Here is an 18,552-nt window from a genome sequence, read left to right as displayed (position 1 = left end):
TTTTATACATAATTATTTATTAGATGCTGCCTACGTGCTCAATGTAATATGAGAAAGAAACAAATAAATATTATTATACAGTTACAAGCACATAAGCAAAACTTGAAACCTCTTTCCCACAGGTGTAAAATGGGCATAATATAAAGTTCAGAACTTGTGTTTTTGAGTGATTTCACTGAGAGAAATATAAACCTCTGTGTAAGTCTCCTATTACAACCAATGGGATGTAAAGACACTTGTCATTGGCTGGAAAATGCCTTCTTTTTCTTGAGCTGGTTGTTTAAAAGATCAATCTTTCTCTAAAATCTGAATGAATATTCTGAAGGAAAAAATTGGATAAGGCTAATATAAATACAGCTTTTATTACCTAAAGTTCTTCCCCAGCTGCTGCCTGTCATGAAAAACTGACCTCTAAAGAACGTCTGAAAGCACAATGGGCCTAAAAGGGTAACTCTGTTTAGATTGGCACTGTAAATCTCCACAGTTCAGCCCCACCCCCCAGTCAATCTCACTCTCCTATATTACAACTGTCTGAAGCCTGTCTTATATACTACATCTTGGTGACCATAACAAGGGCCATCTCCTCACTATAATACTGGTGGGGAGTCATAGCCACTCCCTACTTTCTTCTCCCTGTGATGGAGCAGAAGCAAAGGAATCATTAGTACAGCAGTCTACGCAAAAGATGAGGGACAGAAATTAGTGCAATTGGTAGAGAGAGATTTTTCAGGAGGAGATCTATGGACAGTTCAGTGCCATTACCTTTACTGGCATTAAGATCTATGGAAATACCCTCTGGATCAAGTTATTGACTCCATGAATATAGACATGTCCTCCAACATGTAGTTGGAGGAAGATGGAGGTACATCATGTGCATTCATTGTCTCCATATATATACTGTCCTTCAACTGGTGTTAATTGTGGGACCAAAAAAGGCCCATGCCACTTTTATAATCAAAGTGATAGCTTATGCTCTAAAAAGATATGGCCAGATGGCATATCAGGAAAGATGGACTTCTCTGTTAATTTTAACCAGTAAAACTAAAAATGGAGCTTCTGTCTGTATACTGTTAGTGACCTGTGGACCCCATCTGAGAATACCTAAATCTGCAGATTGAGGCCACATGGATCCTAACCAGATTTTTCAGCAACTTGGGAGTCCCCCAAGTTTGCAGAGAAATCTGAAATGTTAACAATATATATGGGGGGTTTAAATCCCCCCCAAAATAAAATAGTGTTCTCTGCACAGGCATAGAGAATGCTGTTTCCTTCCTGCCTGGGTATGGTGGAGCCTGAGAGCTGCAGCAGACTCAGTGACAAAGAAGTCCAGGGGTTACCTCAGATCAGGCAGTGGCTTCCAGATAGCCCAGGGTGTAGCAGTGGCAAAGCAGCCTGGGGGCTGTACCAGGGTAGATGGCAACTGCCAGAAAGTTCAGGGGCTGCACTGAGCCAGGCAGCAACTTCCAGAAAGCTGGGGGGGGCACCAGGCCCAGCAACAGCAACCAGAAAGCCCAGGGGTTGCACTGGGGCTGGCATTGGCTGACAGAGAGCCCAGGGGCTGTGGCAGAGAAGCAGCCCTGGGCCCCCAGCAGGCGCAGTGGTAGCTGCAGGAGAGTCCAGGAGCTGTGCTGGGGGGGGGGGGGGCATGGCAATAAAGCAGCCTGGGGCTTCCACCAAGTCAAATGGCAGCTGCAGGAGAGCCTAGGATTCACCCTGAGTGGCAGTTCCTGGAAAGCTTGGGGGCTGCCCCAGGCCTGACACAGGTACCAGAAAGCCCAGGGGCTGCAGAAGCAAAGCACCAGGCCCAGTGGCAGCTGCGAGAAAGGGTGTTCTGGGCTCAGTGAGAAAGTGAGGGAGAATGAGATTCCCCCTTCCATGAGTCTCATGGCCCCCTACTTGTATGTATATTTCTGACTGCCAAATGGTGTGACTTGTTTGTAACTCTTCCTAGAGAGGCATCTGGGAGGATGAGGGGCCATGGCTCAGTGGTAGAGCATTTGCTTGACATACTGAAGGTCCTAGGTTCAATCCCAGCATCTCCAGTTAAAGGATTTGGCAGTAGGTGATGTGAAAGATCTCAGTCTGAGACCCTGGAGAGCCGCTGCCAATCTGAATAGACAATACTGATTTTGATGGTCCAAGGGTCCAGTATAAGGCAGCTTCATGCATTTATGAGTGTTCACATGAATGGGAAAAAGCATTTGCCATCAGATCTTCTGTATGATCCAGCAAGGCAATTATTATATTCTGACACTATACAATCATGCTTCCAGAGACAAGATATCACAAGAGAAACAATGGAATGAGAGTAAAGAGCTGAAGTACTCTCCTGGTTCATGTCTGGTTTGGATCCTGACTCCAGAACAAGTTAGCTATTGCCTCAGGAAGACTCTGTAAGATAGAGTCAGAGTAGAAATCAGTTAAGTAAATGAGAGGTCAGTGAAGAAAAATCTAAGTCAAAGCTGATCAAATGTTCATTTTAAAGTTAGTTTAAAAACCTGTTTCCCTATCTTCCATGTCTTTCTTGCTCTATAGACAACATGGAGGGCTACCATTGTAAAATACTGTGATTCCTGTAAAAAAAAATCCAGTGCTTTATTTAATTATTCAAGAGTTGCCAGGAGAGGTTGTAGCATTTTATGAAGACAGTGTTATATGGACCTAGTATAATCACAAATAAAGTCACAGATAGTCACCTGCCAGAAAAGAAATTATCACTGACTATTCCTGCTGATTTCAGTGTTTCGGATTAAGTGGGAAAATGGTCTTGGTGAAGAGTAGTCAGCTCTTTACTTGCATGCCCTTCAGGCATTCATGAATGGGGAGGGATGTGCTCTTTGTATTCTCATATTGTGAGGTAAAATGAGCTTGGACAAAACGCTGAGGTAAAGATGCCTCAGCAAAATTCAGAAAGGACACAGAGATTCTTTAAATGAAGGAAATGAATGAATTAAAAAGTATAAAGTGCCACATGTGCAGAAACAAATACAACAGCATTTGGGAGAAAAAAGAAAGCAAATCTTCCTTCATCCACAGTAGCATCAAGTTCCATCACTGTTTAATATAACTGAAGCACCAAATTATTTGTGAGGATTTCCAGCCCTTAGTCAACTCTGCATTGGTACTTCCAGGCAGCTGTTATTTGACCCCTTTCCCACCAGCATATTCCTGGTATGGACTAGACCGTGTTTTAGGCCGTGGAATGGAGAAATCTTGTTGAGATGGAAGGGTCTGAAAAAGGAAGAAGTAATGATAAGATTTTAAAGTGAAATATATTCTGTAAGAGACAATGTACTTAACTCTTATGATCTTTTTAAGCAAATAAGACTGCAATTTCTGAGTTAATGGGGCTCTTTGTCATCTGTGGCCTCCTACTAGTGCAATAAGTATAATGATAGGTTAACAGTGGGCCATGTATTTCATAGTGGAAGAAAACCCAATGTCTGGAGCACTTAGAACTGAATTGAGACTAATAAATGTGTAGGAAAGAATCCTCAGGGAATCATTAAACAGGAAGTATCATGAAAATAAACATTACGAAATTAAAAGCAAATGATAAGATATTCTGTGATTTCAGCTCAGAAGCCTCAAAACCATGCTTCTGGATCTACCTCTAAAAATGAACCCCTATTATGCAAACTTCATTTATGAAAACCAACTTGTTATCTGAGTTCCCAGTTCCCTACAATACTGAGACATGGAACTCATGTAAAGTAAATAGCATGTTCTTTTTCTCTACATGGCTAATTTTTCTAGTTTTTAAAAAATATCCCCTTGGGACATTTTGTAGGATTGCCAGCCCCCATGTAGGGCCTGAAGATCTCCTGGAATTAAACTGATCTCAAAGCAACAAGGATCAGTTTCCCTGCAGAAAATGGCAGCTTTGGAGTGTGGACTCCATGGCATCGTATATCAATGAGGTTCCCATGCCCTACCCTACCCAGACTCCACGCCCCCGCCCCCACCTCCAGATATTAACCAACTAGAGTTGGCAGCCCTAGCCATTTGTCTTAATGAGGTTAAATTGTGAGTTAATCCAGCAATTAAAATGAGCTATTTTATTTACCTCCAGCTGAAAATGAGTTGAATATGGAATGTATGTACGATCTCCAGTTTCTTCTGGAGACAGAGAGAGAGAGAGAGAGAGAGATTATTACTTCAACAATACCAACAAGAGAACAGACATAATTTGATTCCAAACAACCATTTGAAGACGGAAAGTGGGGTCGGATTGTACTTGTAAATTTATTATATGGTTTCATATAAACAGAGAGTCACAACAAGTTGCTTCCTTGCTATCCTATATTTCAATGAAATAAATGTAGAGGAAAAGTAATGTTCCCTTAACCCAAAAGATGCTTTGAGGCTCTGGGAAAGCCCGAAAGGTCAACTGATTAAGTAGGTAATAAATTTACTAGTTCAAAGCTAGGCATCTGTTTCTCCCTCTGTAATGATTATATATAAATAAACAATACAAGTAGATCAGACAATACCTTTTATAAGTAGTCTATGAGTAGCTGTCCCCTCACAAGGCCCAGTTCATTTTGAACTCTTTTTGCCTGTAGACAGGGCTACTGAAATGAAGGGACTAGAGGGACAAAATTCTGGTAGCCAGGGCTTTCTTTGAGAAGGAATGCACAGGAACACAGTTACGGATGGCTTGGTGTCAAGGGTGTGTCCTAAAATGCAAATGAGTTCCTGTTGGGCTTTTTCCACAAAAAAAGCCCTGTGTGAAACAATGGTGACATCAGGGGCTGTGGCCTAATATGCAAATAAATTCCTGCTGGGCTTTTTCTACAAAAAAAGCCCTGATTGGAAATAACAGGTAGTGATTTTCTTTTGCCATGTTCTGTCTCCACTTTACATACATTAGAAAAGGTAAAGGTAGTTGGGTACTCATTTTACCAACCTTGGAAGGATGGAAGGCTGAGTAAACCTGGAGCCGGCTACCTGAATCAGCTTCCGCTGGGATCGAACTCAGGTCATGAGCAGAGGGCTCCGACTGCAGTACTGCAGCTTTACCACTCTGCGCCATGGGTCTCTTTTTTACATACATTACCTAACTATATTATTGTATCTTTTTAGTACTTTTTACTTTTTTGTATTTTGATATTTGTGTTTTTATATTGAGGGCTTTATGCCCCTCCCCAGTAAAGATAATAATTTCCTAAGCTTAAAAAAAAAAAGATTTATGGACACATCTACTTGAAAAGCTGGCACATTAAACAGGGAAAGTGTTTGCTCAAGTGAGCAGAAACAGAGGAGCCCTGCATTGATTATTTCTCACACAAAACACAGCCATTTTGAGCATTTCTTCATAGCTTGGAGAGACATTTCTTATTTCTTGATATTATTTTTCTGCAGCAAAGACATAGCATAGAAAGCCTTCGACAACATAAAGACATAGCTGTTCAAATGCAATGGAGGAGAAGGAGGGAGAGGAGTTTTCCTATTAGGTAAAGGTTCATCTTATCCCCCTCCATTTAAGCAAACAAGTAACTGTTCAGTACGTCAGAAGATATTCATATTCACCGAAGATATTCATCTTGGGAGGGCACAACAGAGTGTTTGAAACAAGGGAGATGCCTTGAAAACCAGGGGGGAAGAGATGAGCATGAAACCAATAAGGTACAATAGTAATTTGACAGAAAATTTCCATTGCATTTTGAAAATATTCTTTAGGAGAATTTATTTAGTAGCAAAATGGGGTGATTTTCCATTAGATCTATGTTTGGAGCCAACCCAATGGATAAGTATGGATCAGGAAACCTGAAATCACTGTGAAGCAGCCTTCCCACTTACTGAACAGATGCATCCTGCCAACTGTCTGCCTCCCCCCCCCCCCTTTTCCAAGGACACTTCCTTTATATTAAAATACCAAAGAAAATGTGAGAAACTGCCATGTGGGAATGACTCATGCTACATCAATTTTACTCTTAAAATTGTAGAAAACAGGAAGAAACCAGCAGCACCTTAAAGATTAACAAAATTTGTGGCAGGTATGAGCTTTCATGAATCACTGCTCATTTCTTCAGCTAGAATGTATCAGATATACTGGGAAGTGATTTCAGATGCTGACATTAGTTGGCAAATGTTTTGATTCATTCAATCTGCAAAAGCTTTTCTTTCTTTCATATAAAGCATTTCTCAGTATCACACATATGGAACTTTGAGTCCAGTGGCATTTTTAAAACCAACACAATTTTATTTTGGGTATAAGCTTTCATGTGCATGCACACTTCTTCAGACACATTGAAACTGAAGTCACCAACCATTACATATACAGTAGGTGAGGGTGGGGAGGCTGTTGTCAGGAAGAGCTAATTAGAGTCAAGATGCATAAGGAACTGAGCAATAAATATAGCTAAAACTGGATGAAGACAATTGGTAAGACCTGTGAACAGTAGCAACGTAGCACACAGCATAATAAAAGAGTTTACAAACAGATTGAATAACTGAATGAATAAACTTCCCATCCTGGCAACACCTTCTACCTATATGTAATGGTTGATGACTTCTGTTTCAATGTATCTGAAGAAATGTTCGTACACACAAAAGCTTAAACCATAAATAAAATTTTGTTGATCTTAAAGGTACTCAAACTTCATTTGGCTGCTTCAGACCAACACTTGAACATATGGAACTTGCTAAGATTTAGCATACCTTGTGTGCTGTCCTCCTGAGCATAAGCTTGGTTCTCTACTCCATAGTTTCTCTTCAAGTGTTTAGGCTGGCAGAAACTATTTTCTGGAGGGTAGTCTCCAGGCTTTTGTGGAGCAGTAAGGATGCAAAATTCAGGCAGCACATACACAATCAGGAAGACCCATCCATTAGTTACCAAGGCAACACTCATAACAGGATCATTCCAGGTGGCATTTCGGTTGGGTTCCGTGAGCAGGGTGATCCATGCCACCCAGATGCCAATGGAGAACAAGATAGTGATGAATATGTGTACTCCATGCCTCTTCCATCTTCTGTATTGCCCACAGAATACAAACATACAGGCTACAAAGAGTAAGGCCATGAGGAACAGCACATAGATGAGAAGCAAAACAAAGTCATCACGGGTTTGATGGTCCATTACATCTCTCTGCTTCTGTAATGTTGCTATATTGATGGCTACATACTGTATGGCTATGATGATTTGTACAATGGTGAGGCTGAGGGTGATAACCAGTGACACTGGTGCTGAACTTGGGGTTCTTCCTCTCACCAGCTTGATAAGGTTGAAGGCATGAACAAGGAGACAGGAGAAGCAGAGGGCAAAGAGGACCCCAAAAAGAAAGAAACGAGTGGGAGCAGTTCTCTCATTGAGCTTGATGATGAAGGCGAAGGTGAGGCCAAAGATTCCTAGAGTGCCCAGAAGGAAGAAGAACTGAACTGGGACCAGGCTTCTCTTAAAGTTGTCTTGGACTTTACATATAAGGCCCAAAAGCACCAGTATGAGGATGATGGTGGTGAGAACACCAGCTGTAGTCAGGCTTTCTAGAACAATGCCCCAGTCCTGGACAGTGTCACAGAGTAAGTAATAGTCACTGCTTATGTTTCCACAGCCTCTAGGGGGGGCTATGGTGGTCATAATGCCTCCAGGCAAGCCCTAGAGAAAATTACTTGTCTTAAAAGATCTGCAGAAGATAAGACAAACAGTGTTAAGACAAAACAATAAGTCAAACAAACATCTAAAAATAAAGTGTGAAAAGCTATAATGATCCAGACCTTTAAATGAAGGGCCAAAAGGGTCAAATACTTTTAGTGTTCATTCGGATAAAAACCATTGTTAGATAACTGAGTCACATGGACATAGGCAGGGCTTTTTTGATCAGGAATGCACATGAACACAGTTCCTGCTGGCTTGGTCAGGACTCCAGCTCAAAACAAAAAAAGGTCTCTGGAAGTCTAAGTTCTCAAATAGACCAGAGAAAGATCACACTTAAATTACAAGTTCCTTCTCATCTCAGTTTGCCTTGGGGCCATACTTGGAAGGGGGAAGTTATTTAACCCCTCAACCTCAGCTGTGTTACCCTATGTAACTGGGCTCCCCACTTGTCATTAGCATTTTGAAGAGGCAAGACTTGGGCTCAAATTCTCTCTCTGCCATGAAATTCATTGGGTAGCCTTGGACCAGCCATGGTTTCTAAGAATAACCTATCTCCCAGGGTTGTTACAAAGAAAACATGAAAGGTGAGGGAACTATGCATACAGTTCTCAGATCCTTTGAATTAATTGAATTGGATTAAAATGTATTAGATAATGATTTCATTGTGATCTCAAATCATTCATTTGGACCTGTATTTTCTGCCGAAATGTTCAATTGAATTCACCTTAATAAGAATATGCCTATACCAAATGTGTGTTTAATCTCTTCTAAAGAAATTGAATAACTGGGAAATTTATCTCTGCCTGGTAGAACTTTTGTCCCATCAGAGGAGGTAATTCTGCGCTAGATGAACCAATGGTTGGGCTCAGTATAAGGCACATTCCTATGTCGGGGGGGGGGTTGTAGAAAAAGCCCAGCAGGAACTTATTTGCATATTAGGCCACACCCCATGACATCACCAGAAGTGACATCATCAATTCAGTAAGTTACCGTACTTTCCACATTTTGATACAGAACAGTATAGTGCCATCAGCTGCATTTCATGGATGTGTGTTCTCACACAGCCCAATGAGAGACCTGATTTCACCCCCAAAACAACATGGCCAGAGAGAGAGCCATGTGCAGTGGAGCAGGCAGTGGCAGGCCCAGCTTCTCCCGGAAGGGGGCACTTATAGGCGGCTCTGCATCTCTGGCTCTCTTCACAAACCAGTTGGAGGCTGGATGCGGCAGAGAGGACAGAGCATGCAGTCTGGGAACATACAGCTGCCTAGTGCCTTCCTTCTGCCAGAGACCTTTTTTGAGCTGGAGCCCTGACCTAGCCAGCAGGAACTGCGTTCCTGTGCATTCCTGCTCAAAAAAAGCCCTGAAGAAAGACCGGGGGGGGGGGGTGGAGAGAGAAAAAATTGAGTTTACAGGGAAAATCCCCAATGTTAAAAAATAGGGAGTTTTTTTTTAAAGGAGAAACAACATGTGTGCAAGTTTGTACACTACAATGTTTTAAAATGCTTACTGCAATGTTAGAAGGTAGCAACTAGTATTGTGTGGTTCCCAGCCACCTCATACATGAAGTTTAAAAAAAAAAGGAAAGAACAGAAAAAGGAAAAAAAGCAGAAATGGGGGGACTGAAGGTTGAAAAAGTGAGGTGACAGGAGGATGAGGGGGAGAGATAAGAAGCAGAAGCATGGGCCAGCAGGGAGAAGATTTTTTCTTCTCTGTTGTGAGTAGTACTTATGAAGAAGAAGAAGAATTGTAGATTTATACCCCGCCCTTCTCTCTGAATCAGAGACTCAGAGCGGCTTACAATCTCCTATATCTTCTCCCCCCACAACAGACACCCTGTAAGGTGGGTGGGGCTGAGAGGGCTCTCACAGCAGCTGCCCTTTCAAGGACAACCTCTGCCAAAGCTATGGCTGACCTAAGGCCATCCCAGCAAGTGCATGTGGAGGAGTGGAGAATCAAACCCGATTCTCCCAGATAAGACTCCACGCACTTAACCACTACACCAAACAGGCTCTATGAGTCTCCTTCTTGTACTTTATCTTTTTATTCTTCTAGCAATTCTTAAGGTAGATCACTCGTGTTATTGGTATCCTTATATGTTGTGCTAAGCGTAGGACAAAAGGAGATTGAGGAAGAATCGCACTGCTACAGCACCAACCCTAAATCAGACTTTTCCCTGCAGCCACTGTGGCCGGACCTGCCTGTCCCGCATTGGTCTTGTCAGCCACCAGCGAGCCTGCAGCAGACGTGGACTATTGCACCCTTCTTAAATCTTCGTTCGCGAAGCCAAGCCGAGAGAAGCGTAGGACAGTGATTCACCTAAGGTATCCTAATAAGCTCAAGGCAGAGATGAATGTCAAATCAGGTTTTTCCTATTCATATCTTAGCCACTATGCTACACTAGTGATCCAGAACTGATCCTCATGAGTTTGCTTCATTATGAGCTGAGATCCCAGCATCTTGTCATGTGGCTGCACATTGTTCAGCCTACTTTCCAGAGCATTGCAACAGCTTGGTAGATGAACTCAAGAAAGGTAGTGAACTAATCTTTTGCATATATTATTGTAAGCAAAAACCAAGTAATCAAGTATTGCCTCCCTTGCTTGCTTAAAGAAGAAGAAGAAAACACTGCAAGGTCCCCAGTTCTGATCAGGGCCACTGTATAAAGACAAGAGGACATTAACCCTTCCTCCCATGATGCAGCTTTACCAGCTGAAACACACAACACATTGATGCTGTTAGCTAAAATTGTAAGGGTCTTCTTGCACAGAAGAACCAATTTGAACTGGGGGATCCATTTTAAAAAATCACAGATTTTCAAGAATTTCATCTAGCCTGTCCTTTTATAATTGAAAGTTACTTGACAATTGTGGCATAAATTGTGAAAGCAACAGTGTAAATATGTGTAACGAACATTCATCCCATGTTATCTTTGAATCTCCTCTCCCACCCTTCCTCTGTAGTCTTCCACTCTGCTCATTGTCCTTTTTTCTTTTTTAACTGCAGGCTTCTTGGGGACAGGATAGAGATACCAACATCCACAATTTATCTCCAGGCAACTGAGATTAATTCCCTTTGAGAAAATGGCTGCTTGGGAGTATGGACTCTATGCCATTATATCCTGCTGATCCCTTCTCCTCCCTAACCCCCTCCCCAGGCTCCTCCCTCAAAATCTCCAGGTATTTCCAACCCAGAGTTGGCAACCCTAGGACAGAATCCTGTCTTTTTTTATTATTTCCTATGCTGTCAAGGAGTCCACTGATAACACCAAATAAATCTGTAAAAACAAGTCCTTTTCATTATGACATTCTACATGTCCAAGATATAGGTCTTCAAATCTCTCTGCTAATGCCTCCTGCATCCTTTTCCTTCTTAAAAAGTTAGAGTCTGTTTTGCCTGAGTTTTTGGAAACAATAATATTTGGTTTAAAATGGTAGCAGATGGCACTTTTACTTAATAAATCTAAAACAACTGGGACACCTTCACCTGGGGGCTCCAGACTGGTGCACTGCCCTCATTCCCCAGTATTTTTTGGCTGTGAAAATTGCAGAGATCTAGCTATCAGCATTACATAAAATAGAAACTTTTCCTGCATGACTCCCAGGGCTGGTGTGCCCCTTAGGTGACCTTAGGTGGCCATGTGGGGAGGCAGCCCTGGGAGATTCCAAATTGGGTGCCCCCTGGGAGGGTGAAAACCGCCCCCTTCCTCCCGGGCAATTTAAATAGCCTGGGAGGACACCCAGGAACAGTCGCTGCCCTCCCCCCAGCAGTGAAAGGTCCTGCTGATCAATGGAACATTTCACTGGCATGGGGAGTGCCAGCAAAGCAGCCAGGCTGGCCTCCCCCTCCATTTAAAGAGCACACTGACCAGTTGGTCAGCAGGGCCTTCAAATTGCGCAGGCATGTGGCTGCTTCTGCTTCCTCTCCTGCATGATTTGGATCGCCAGCAGGGGCAGGAGCTTGAATTGCTGCTGGGGTGGCTCTCAAGCCCCTGCCCCACCAGCAATCCAAATTGCACAGGAGAGATGACAGAAGCAGCTGCACACTTTCCCACATGATTTAAAGACCCCACTGACTAGCTGGTTGGTGGGCTCTTTAAATGGAGAGGAGCTGCTTCTGCCAGTGCTCTCCACACCAGTGAGTGGTCCTGCTGACCAGCTGATCGGCAGGGACCTTTCACTGGTGTGGGAAGGGCAGGGGCTGCTCCTGGGGCCCTCCTGTGTGATATAAATCACCAGGAGGGAGGGGGTAGCCCCCACCCTCCCAGCCTAGGGCACCAGGAAGTCTGGCACTGGTCCTGATGACTCCCATGCAAGCATGTCTTCAGGCCACTGAAAACAGATATCTTGTCCTAATGCTGGCTAATGTTTCTCTAGTGATACTTTTCCAAACCACTATTTCAGCATCAGCTTGGAAACACGGTAGCTGTCCAGACAATTGTGAATGGTAGTGAGTTCATCATCTCCATAAATGTTTAAGAAGAAAAGCTTGCATTTTTACATACAAAGATTGGAGCACTCCTTCAGCTATTACATCCACATGTATAGCAACCATGCATATCAGCAGTAGATCCACCAGGCAAATGGTGCATGGAGAGAACTGGGCAAACCATGCAGGTGGAATTTGTAGGGAGGGGCAAAGGGGCCCTGTTCTAAAACTGCGATCTCATTCTCCAGATGTAAGTTGTTGAGACATAAATCAAAAAATCTAATATTGTTTTAATTCTTGGGTAGGGTGACTCATTGATCCAAATGGGGTGGAGTATCCACTGGTCCTCCACTCTGGCTATAGCCATGGTCAGTGTAATTCTTAACTGCAGGATTCCACTTTATACACGTCGTCTATGAACATGCAAAACAACTCTGTCAAGGGTAGCACACAATAGCACATTTCAATATGAGCGCACAAGGAAATTTCAGAAAATTATCCTGGTGGTGTTCTACTCAGGAAAACCCCTAGAAAATGGTGGCACGCAGGTGACTGCAACAAGAACAGGTAATCCTGCATGCAGGGCTGGCTCGCTACTAGGCAAACTAGGTGGTTGCCTAGGGTGCCAGGAGGTGGGGGGTGAAAAATTGGGCTCCCCCCAGTGCCCATGGCAAACGCCTACTTTGCCTGCCTCCCTCTTCTCTCCCCCCCGCACCGCTGCCACCGCCGCCCTCCTCCCTCCCTCCTTTCGTGGTGCTGGAAGACAGCACCACACTCCGCTCCACCTAGGGTTGCCAAGTCCAATTCAAGAAATATCTGTGGACTTTGGGGGTGGAGCCAGGAGACTTTGGGGGTGGAGCCAAAATCAAGGCTGTGACAAGCATAATTGAACTCCAAAGAGAGTTCTGGCCATCACATTTAAAGGGATGGCACACCTTTTCAATTCCTTCCTTCCATAGGAAATAATGGATAGGGGCACTTTATTTGGGGCTCATAGAATTGGACCCCCTGGTCCAATCTTTTTGAAATTTGGGGGGTATTTTGGGGAGAGGCACTAGATGCTATACTGAAAATTTGGTGCCTCTACCCAAAACAACAGCCCCCCCAGAGCCCCAGATACCCACAGATCAATTCTCCATGATTTTCTATGGGAATAAATCTCCATAGGGAATAATAGAGTTCCCAGCAGACATTTCCCTCCTCTCCCCCCGCTTTCTGATTACCCTGCAGCGGGGGGAGGGCCTCCAAGCCAGGGGATCTCCTGCCCCCACCTGGGGATTGGCAACCCTAGCTCTGCCCCCCACCCCAGCCAATTTGAGGCTGGCCCTTACCAGCTTCAGTGCAGCTGGCACAGCTTCTAATCCTTTGAAGGGCCTGCAATAGGAGAGTTTGCTCCCCCTCACTTCTGCTTCCAGGAAGGAGGGGGAGCAAACTGTCCTCCTGTGGGCCCTTCAAAGGATTAGAAGCCATGCCAGCCTCATTGAAGCTGGTAAGGACCAGCCTCAGCTCGGCGGCGGTGGGGGGGAGCAACGGAGTGCAGCACTGGCTTGCAGTGCCGCAATGGGAGGGAGGGAGGCGGGGGTGGCAGGGGGGTAAGGATCAGTCAGGGGGGTGGACAACAGAGCGCGGTGCTGCAAAGCAATGCCGCGAAGGGAAGGAGGGAGGGGGGTAAGGATCAGCCTCAGTGGGGGGTGACGGAGTGCGGTGCTGCCTTGCAGTGCCACAAATGGAAGGAGGGCAGCCGCAGGGGGGAGGGCGACAGCCAGGGAGCCTGCCTGAGGCACCACAGGCCCACGAGCCGGCACTGCTTGCATGCAAACAAACTCTAGAAACCATATAACTTGACACTGAGCCTTTCCTTTCTTCAGTATCTATATATGTACCACAGTCACAGATCAAGACCAAATTGGACTTGATGGTAGTGGGCCCATTTTTTTCAGAATCAGTTTGCTACCAATGGGCAAGAAGGGGATTTAAACGCTCCTGCTGCCTGTGCTTCCCAGCTCCAGACAATGGCTTCTTCCTAGCTGATTTTTGTCCCCATGGGACTCCATACCCCCAAATAATCCTTGTCCGGAAAACAACCAGGAAGAAGCATTTTGAGGGGAGGAAAGCAGGGGCTGGGAGAGGGTCCAGTTCCTTCCTCCAACCCATCCATGTTATGCTTTAAGTCTCCCCCTTCCATTCCCTTCTTAACAGGGACAGGGCAACCAGAATTGGGGCATGCTAACGTCGCTTCTAATTTGGGACTTCAGATGTGGCTTTTAAATCTTGTAAGTAACTGTATGTGCAATTTTTTTAGAAAATTGGTTACAGAAATATAGAAGTGGCTATCACAGAAATACAAAGAGTTAATAAAGTGAGTGTGAGACTCACAACCACCAGTCCTAAGAACATGCAAGGTATAAATTGTCCTGAATCAGGCCAAAGATACCTCTAATCAAGTCTCCAGCTGAGGTGTACGTGATTTTATCTATCACCTCTATATCTACCACTTTTATATATTTAATTGTACCCAGAGTTCAAGGCACTATAAAAAGGGGAGGAGGGAGGATCCCATTTTTGCTTCAATATAACTTTGTGAAACTTGTGAGGCTGGGAGGGACAAAATCACCCTCTGCATTATGGCTGCACTATGATTCGAACTCTTATCTTTTCAGTCTGACACTATGCCATATTAGCCTTCTGAAACACCACTCACAAACTTGCAATCCTGGCCATTTTGCAAGATACCCTTTTTTGTTCTCATGTTTTAACTTACTGACATTACATCAACACACACACAAAAGTGAAGGAAGTTGCCACACAACGGTAAACACAGTGCTCCGTCATTGAAACACATCCAAACTCATCCTCCATCTTATCAAAGTTAAAGCGCTTACGATCCTATTAACAGTAGCTTAACTGTGGTATTGCATTTACCTTGAGTCCGTTCTGGCTTGAAGCTGAAAGGTGAATTTGCTTCAGTAGCAAAGACTGAAACAAACAGGGGAGTTCCTGCAGCAGTCACTCAATAGATAATCTCCGTTCCTCTTGCTTCTCCTTCCACAGACAAGCAACAAAAATGTCCTCATAAACTCTAAGGGCAGCTTTAAAAGCAAGAAAGGGGAGGAAAGGGTGATGAAGGAGTTGGGCACGCCTATTCCAGTTCCACTACTCTTGGTGCTGTTATAAAAATAATGTCCTGCTGCCAGAAGATGAAGTAAAAAAATGTCTGACGTCAACTGGACAGTCACCCCTAAAGTTGGGTGGGGACGGAAACTTTGTCTGTACCAGCCCCAGAACTGAATCCATTACCATTAATCAACTCAGCCGATAAACTGCCCCTCCCTGGGAGTTGCAGAATGGAGAGGGTGTGGGAGACCCCAGGGCAAAAATAACACTACACTACTCCTCCTCATCATACCTTTATGCTGTTGGCTACTATTCAGTCAAACCAACGTTTTGAGACACACACGTGTAACTATGATTAACAGTTTCTTAAGCCTCCCACTTTCACTACTCTTTATAGAAGTGTCATCCACGCCAACAGCTTCTTAGGAATTTTCTCCTTGTCTCCCTCACCAAATCTTCTGGAAACACAAGAGCCCTGCTGGAACAGACCAGTGCCCCATCTAGACAGGCATCCTACTTCCAGCACCAGCCATCCAAATGCCCCAGAAAGTCCACAAAGCAGGGACACAGAAGCCAAAGAATTTCCATGTTGTCCTCAGCAAATGACATTTGGAAATAAATTTATCTAATGCTGTAAAAAAAAATGCTGTTTTAAATTTGTCTGTGTTTGTGGCCCTCCTGAGCCGGAAAATTCCACAGTATCTCTTCATAGGGCTGGTGCTTCAACCACTCAATCATATTGATTGCCTTATTCTGCATCTTTCTGAGCCTTTTGATATCCTTTTTGAGACTGGGCACCCAGAACTGTATATCATATCCCAATTGTTACCACCTGTACAGTTATACAAACACATTAACAATGCAGACAATTTTATTTTCAGTTCTTTTCCTAGTAATTTCTAGCATAGAATTGTGGGGTTTTTACCACTGCCGCAAACTGAGATGACATTTCCTTTTCACAGCCACCACAAAATGTTTTTTCATGTTCAGCAACCAGCAGTTCAGACCCTCCTCAGTTCATATATCAGGCTAGGATTTTTGCTCCCCCACCCCTCCCCAAGCTTCATGTTACACCTACTTACATTGATCTTCATTTGCCAGATTGTTATTCATTCACAGATCTAGAAAGATCCTCTGGAAGATCTTCACACTGGCTTTAATTTTCACCATTCTGAATAATTTGGTATCATCTACCAACTTGGCCAGTTCATAGCTCAATCCCAGTTCCACATAATTTATGAATGAATTAAATACAGATCCTAATGAAGTTCCTGGGAAGCTCCACTGCTTACTTCCCTACATTGTAAGAACTGTCCATTTACGCCTACCCTCTGGTTCTGATTGTTTAACCAGTTATTCATTCACAAGAAGACGTGTCCTCTTATCCTATGACTGCTAGGTTTACTTAGGAGCCTTTGGAAAGGGACATTTTCAAAAGCTTTTTGGAAGTCTGTATGTAATGTCTACTGACTCAACATTATCCACATGCTTGTTAAAACTCTCAAGGAACAAAAAATGTTTGATAAGGCAGGATTTCCATTTGCAGGGGTCCTATAACCACAGGATTTCCATTTGCAGGGGTCCTATAACCTGCTGGTACATGTTATAGGACCCCTGCAAATGGGATCCTATAAGGGGGAGGGGAATTCCATCAGAACAGGCAGCCTTCCCAGTACTCCGACTATGCCCCCACAAATGCTGCCTCTGGCAGATAAAAATCCTCCCTTCCATCAGTTGAAACTTACACCATATCAAATCTACTTCTTACATCTTGCACCTAGTTCTGAGCCACAACTCCAGATCAATCCAGTTAAGCTCCAAACCAATCCAATTTCCCTTTTCATTTTTTAAAAAAGGGCTCTATCTCCTTTCATTGTGGAGATATACATTTTCCCTTGTATCTGAGAACATAAGAGAAGCCATGTTGGATCAGGCCAATGGCCCATCCAGTCCAACACTCTGTGTCACACAGTGGCCAAAAAAACCCCAGGCACCATCAGGAGGTCCATCAGTGGGGCCAGGGCACTAGAAGTCCTTCCACTGTGCCCCCCAAGCACCGAGAATACAGAGCATCACTGCCCCAGACAGAGAATTCCAACAGTAAGCTGTGGCTAAGAGCCACTGATGGATCTCTGCTCCATATATTTATCCAATCCCCTCTTGAAGCTGCCTATGCTTGCAACCGCCGCCACCTCCTGTGGCAGTGAATTCCATGTGTTAATCACTCTTTGGGTGAAGTAGTACTTCCTTTTATCCATTCTAACCCCACTGCTCAGCAATTTCATTGAATGTCACGGGTTCTCGTATTGTAAGAAAGGGAAAAAAGGAATACCTTCTATATCCCATGCATAATCTTGTAAACCTCTATCATGTCACCCCTTAGTTGACGTTTCTCCAAGCTAAAGAGGCCCAAGTGTTTTAACCTCTCTACATAGGAAAAGTGTTCCAACCCTTTAATCTCTGTAATGAGAGACTTCCTTTTCTTGAAAATGAAAGCTAGGCATTTTGGAAATTATACAGTTTCTTCAATAATGTTATGACATGATAGCAATCAGGAAATTGCCAAATTGTTTTTTTTTTAAATGGGAAAACCTGCTGGTGGTGCCAGAGTGGGAGGTTGGGCCAGTTCCAGGGTTTGGGGGGCCCTGGAAAAAAGAGGGCCCTCCTCTGCCTACCACCAGGGCCCCTGCTCACACATCCCTTTCTGCCTCCAATTTTTGGTGTCCTCAACTTGCCTCTTACTACTCTTGGAGATTGCTAGGGTGGGGCTTGGGAACAGTTCCAGCTGACCTGGAAGTGACATCATTTCTAGATGATGCTCTAGGATATCTGCTAAAACTCTGTGGTAAGAACCATATATATTGAGGAGATTCCTAGAGTAAGACTCAAACGTTATTTCACTTCCTGTTCAGACCCCTCCTTTTTTTCTGTCTCATCGCAAGCATCAATGGCAGCAGGAATGCAGGTGCCACAGCAGGGGATTTCCAACCGGAAGTGTGTAATTGGTAAGCCTATACTTGCGAGTTCTTCCCCTGCTCATGAGCCACACCACCACTCACACTCAGAGCTTCTCACACTGCCTGCATCCCCTTTGCCTGACAGTGCAAAAGTGGGGAAAGGTGGGCAGCAGGAGAGGTGCAATGAGGAGGGGTGGTTCTGGCAGTGGGCCCCAAGGCCGGCCCTCCTGCTAGGCAAACGATGTGGTTGCCTAGAGCGCCAAGAGGCAGGGGTCGCCAAATTGGGCTCTCGCCCCCCCCTCTGGTGCCCCAGGCAAGCACTTAGTTTGCCTGCCTCCCCCCTGCCCACCGCCGCTAGCCCCCTCCAGGCTGCCGCCCACCCCCCACAAGCCCCCCCCGGTGCTCCGCTGGCCTGCCCAATGCAGCTAAAAGTGGTGGCGCCCCACTCGCTCCCTT

General features: G+C 44.4%; 1 protein-coding gene across 2 annotated transcripts; it reads right to left on the bottom strand.

The window, feature by feature from the left end:
• On the bottom strand, positions 1-16,468 carry LOC132576287 (retinoic acid-induced protein 3-like). 2 transcript variants are annotated; one of them, XM_060245299.1, is made up of 5 exons: positions 16,222-16,468; positions 14,948-15,114; positions 6,664-7,625; positions 4,067-4,119; positions 1-3,231 (listed from the first exon to the last, which is right to left on the bottom strand). In XM_060245299.1, the coding sequence occupies exons 3-5, from the start codon at positions 7,577-7,579 to the stop codon at positions 3,139-3,141; spliced, it is 1,062 nt and encodes a 353-aa protein (XP_060101282.1). In that variant the 5' UTR covers positions 7,580-7,625; positions 14,948-15,114; positions 16,222-16,468; the 3' UTR covers positions 1-3,138. The 2 variants fall into 2 exon arrangements, with proteins under 2 accessions (XP_060101282.1, XP_060101283.1); XM_060245300.1 differs by lacking the exon at positions 16,222-16,468 and having other exon boundaries at positions 14,948-15,303.
• Positions 16,469-18,552: the final 2,084 nt, after the last annotated feature.

The sequence above is a fragment of the Heteronotia binoei genome, chromosome 8 (assembly GCF_032191835.1).
Source record: "Heteronotia binoei isolate CCM8104 ecotype False Entrance Well chromosome 8, APGP_CSIRO_Hbin_v1, whole genome shotgun sequence".
In the NCBI taxonomy this organism is placed as follows: domain Eukaryota; kingdom Metazoa; phylum Chordata; class Lepidosauria; order Squamata; family Gekkonidae; genus Heteronotia; species Heteronotia binoei.
Note: the sequence above shows the minus strand (reverse complement) of the source record. Positions and strands in the feature narration are given on the sequence as shown.

What these genes read in the sequence shown, in the direction of transcription:
- LOC132576287 (XM_060245299.1), bottom strand. Translation starts at nt 7,579, where the DNA reads ATGACCACCATAGCCCCCCCTAGAGGCTGTGGAAACATAAGCAGTGAC. An exon ending in TCAGGAGGACAGCACACAAG is followed by an intron (nt 4,120 to 6,663) that starts GTATGCTAAATC and finishes CTCTGTCTCCAG; the next exon opens with AAGAAACTGGAGATCGTACA. An exon ending in CAACTCATTTTCAGCTGGAG is followed by an intron (nt 3,232 to 4,066) that starts GTAAATAAAATA and finishes TTCCTTTTTCAG; the next exon opens with ACCCTTCCATCTCAACAAGA.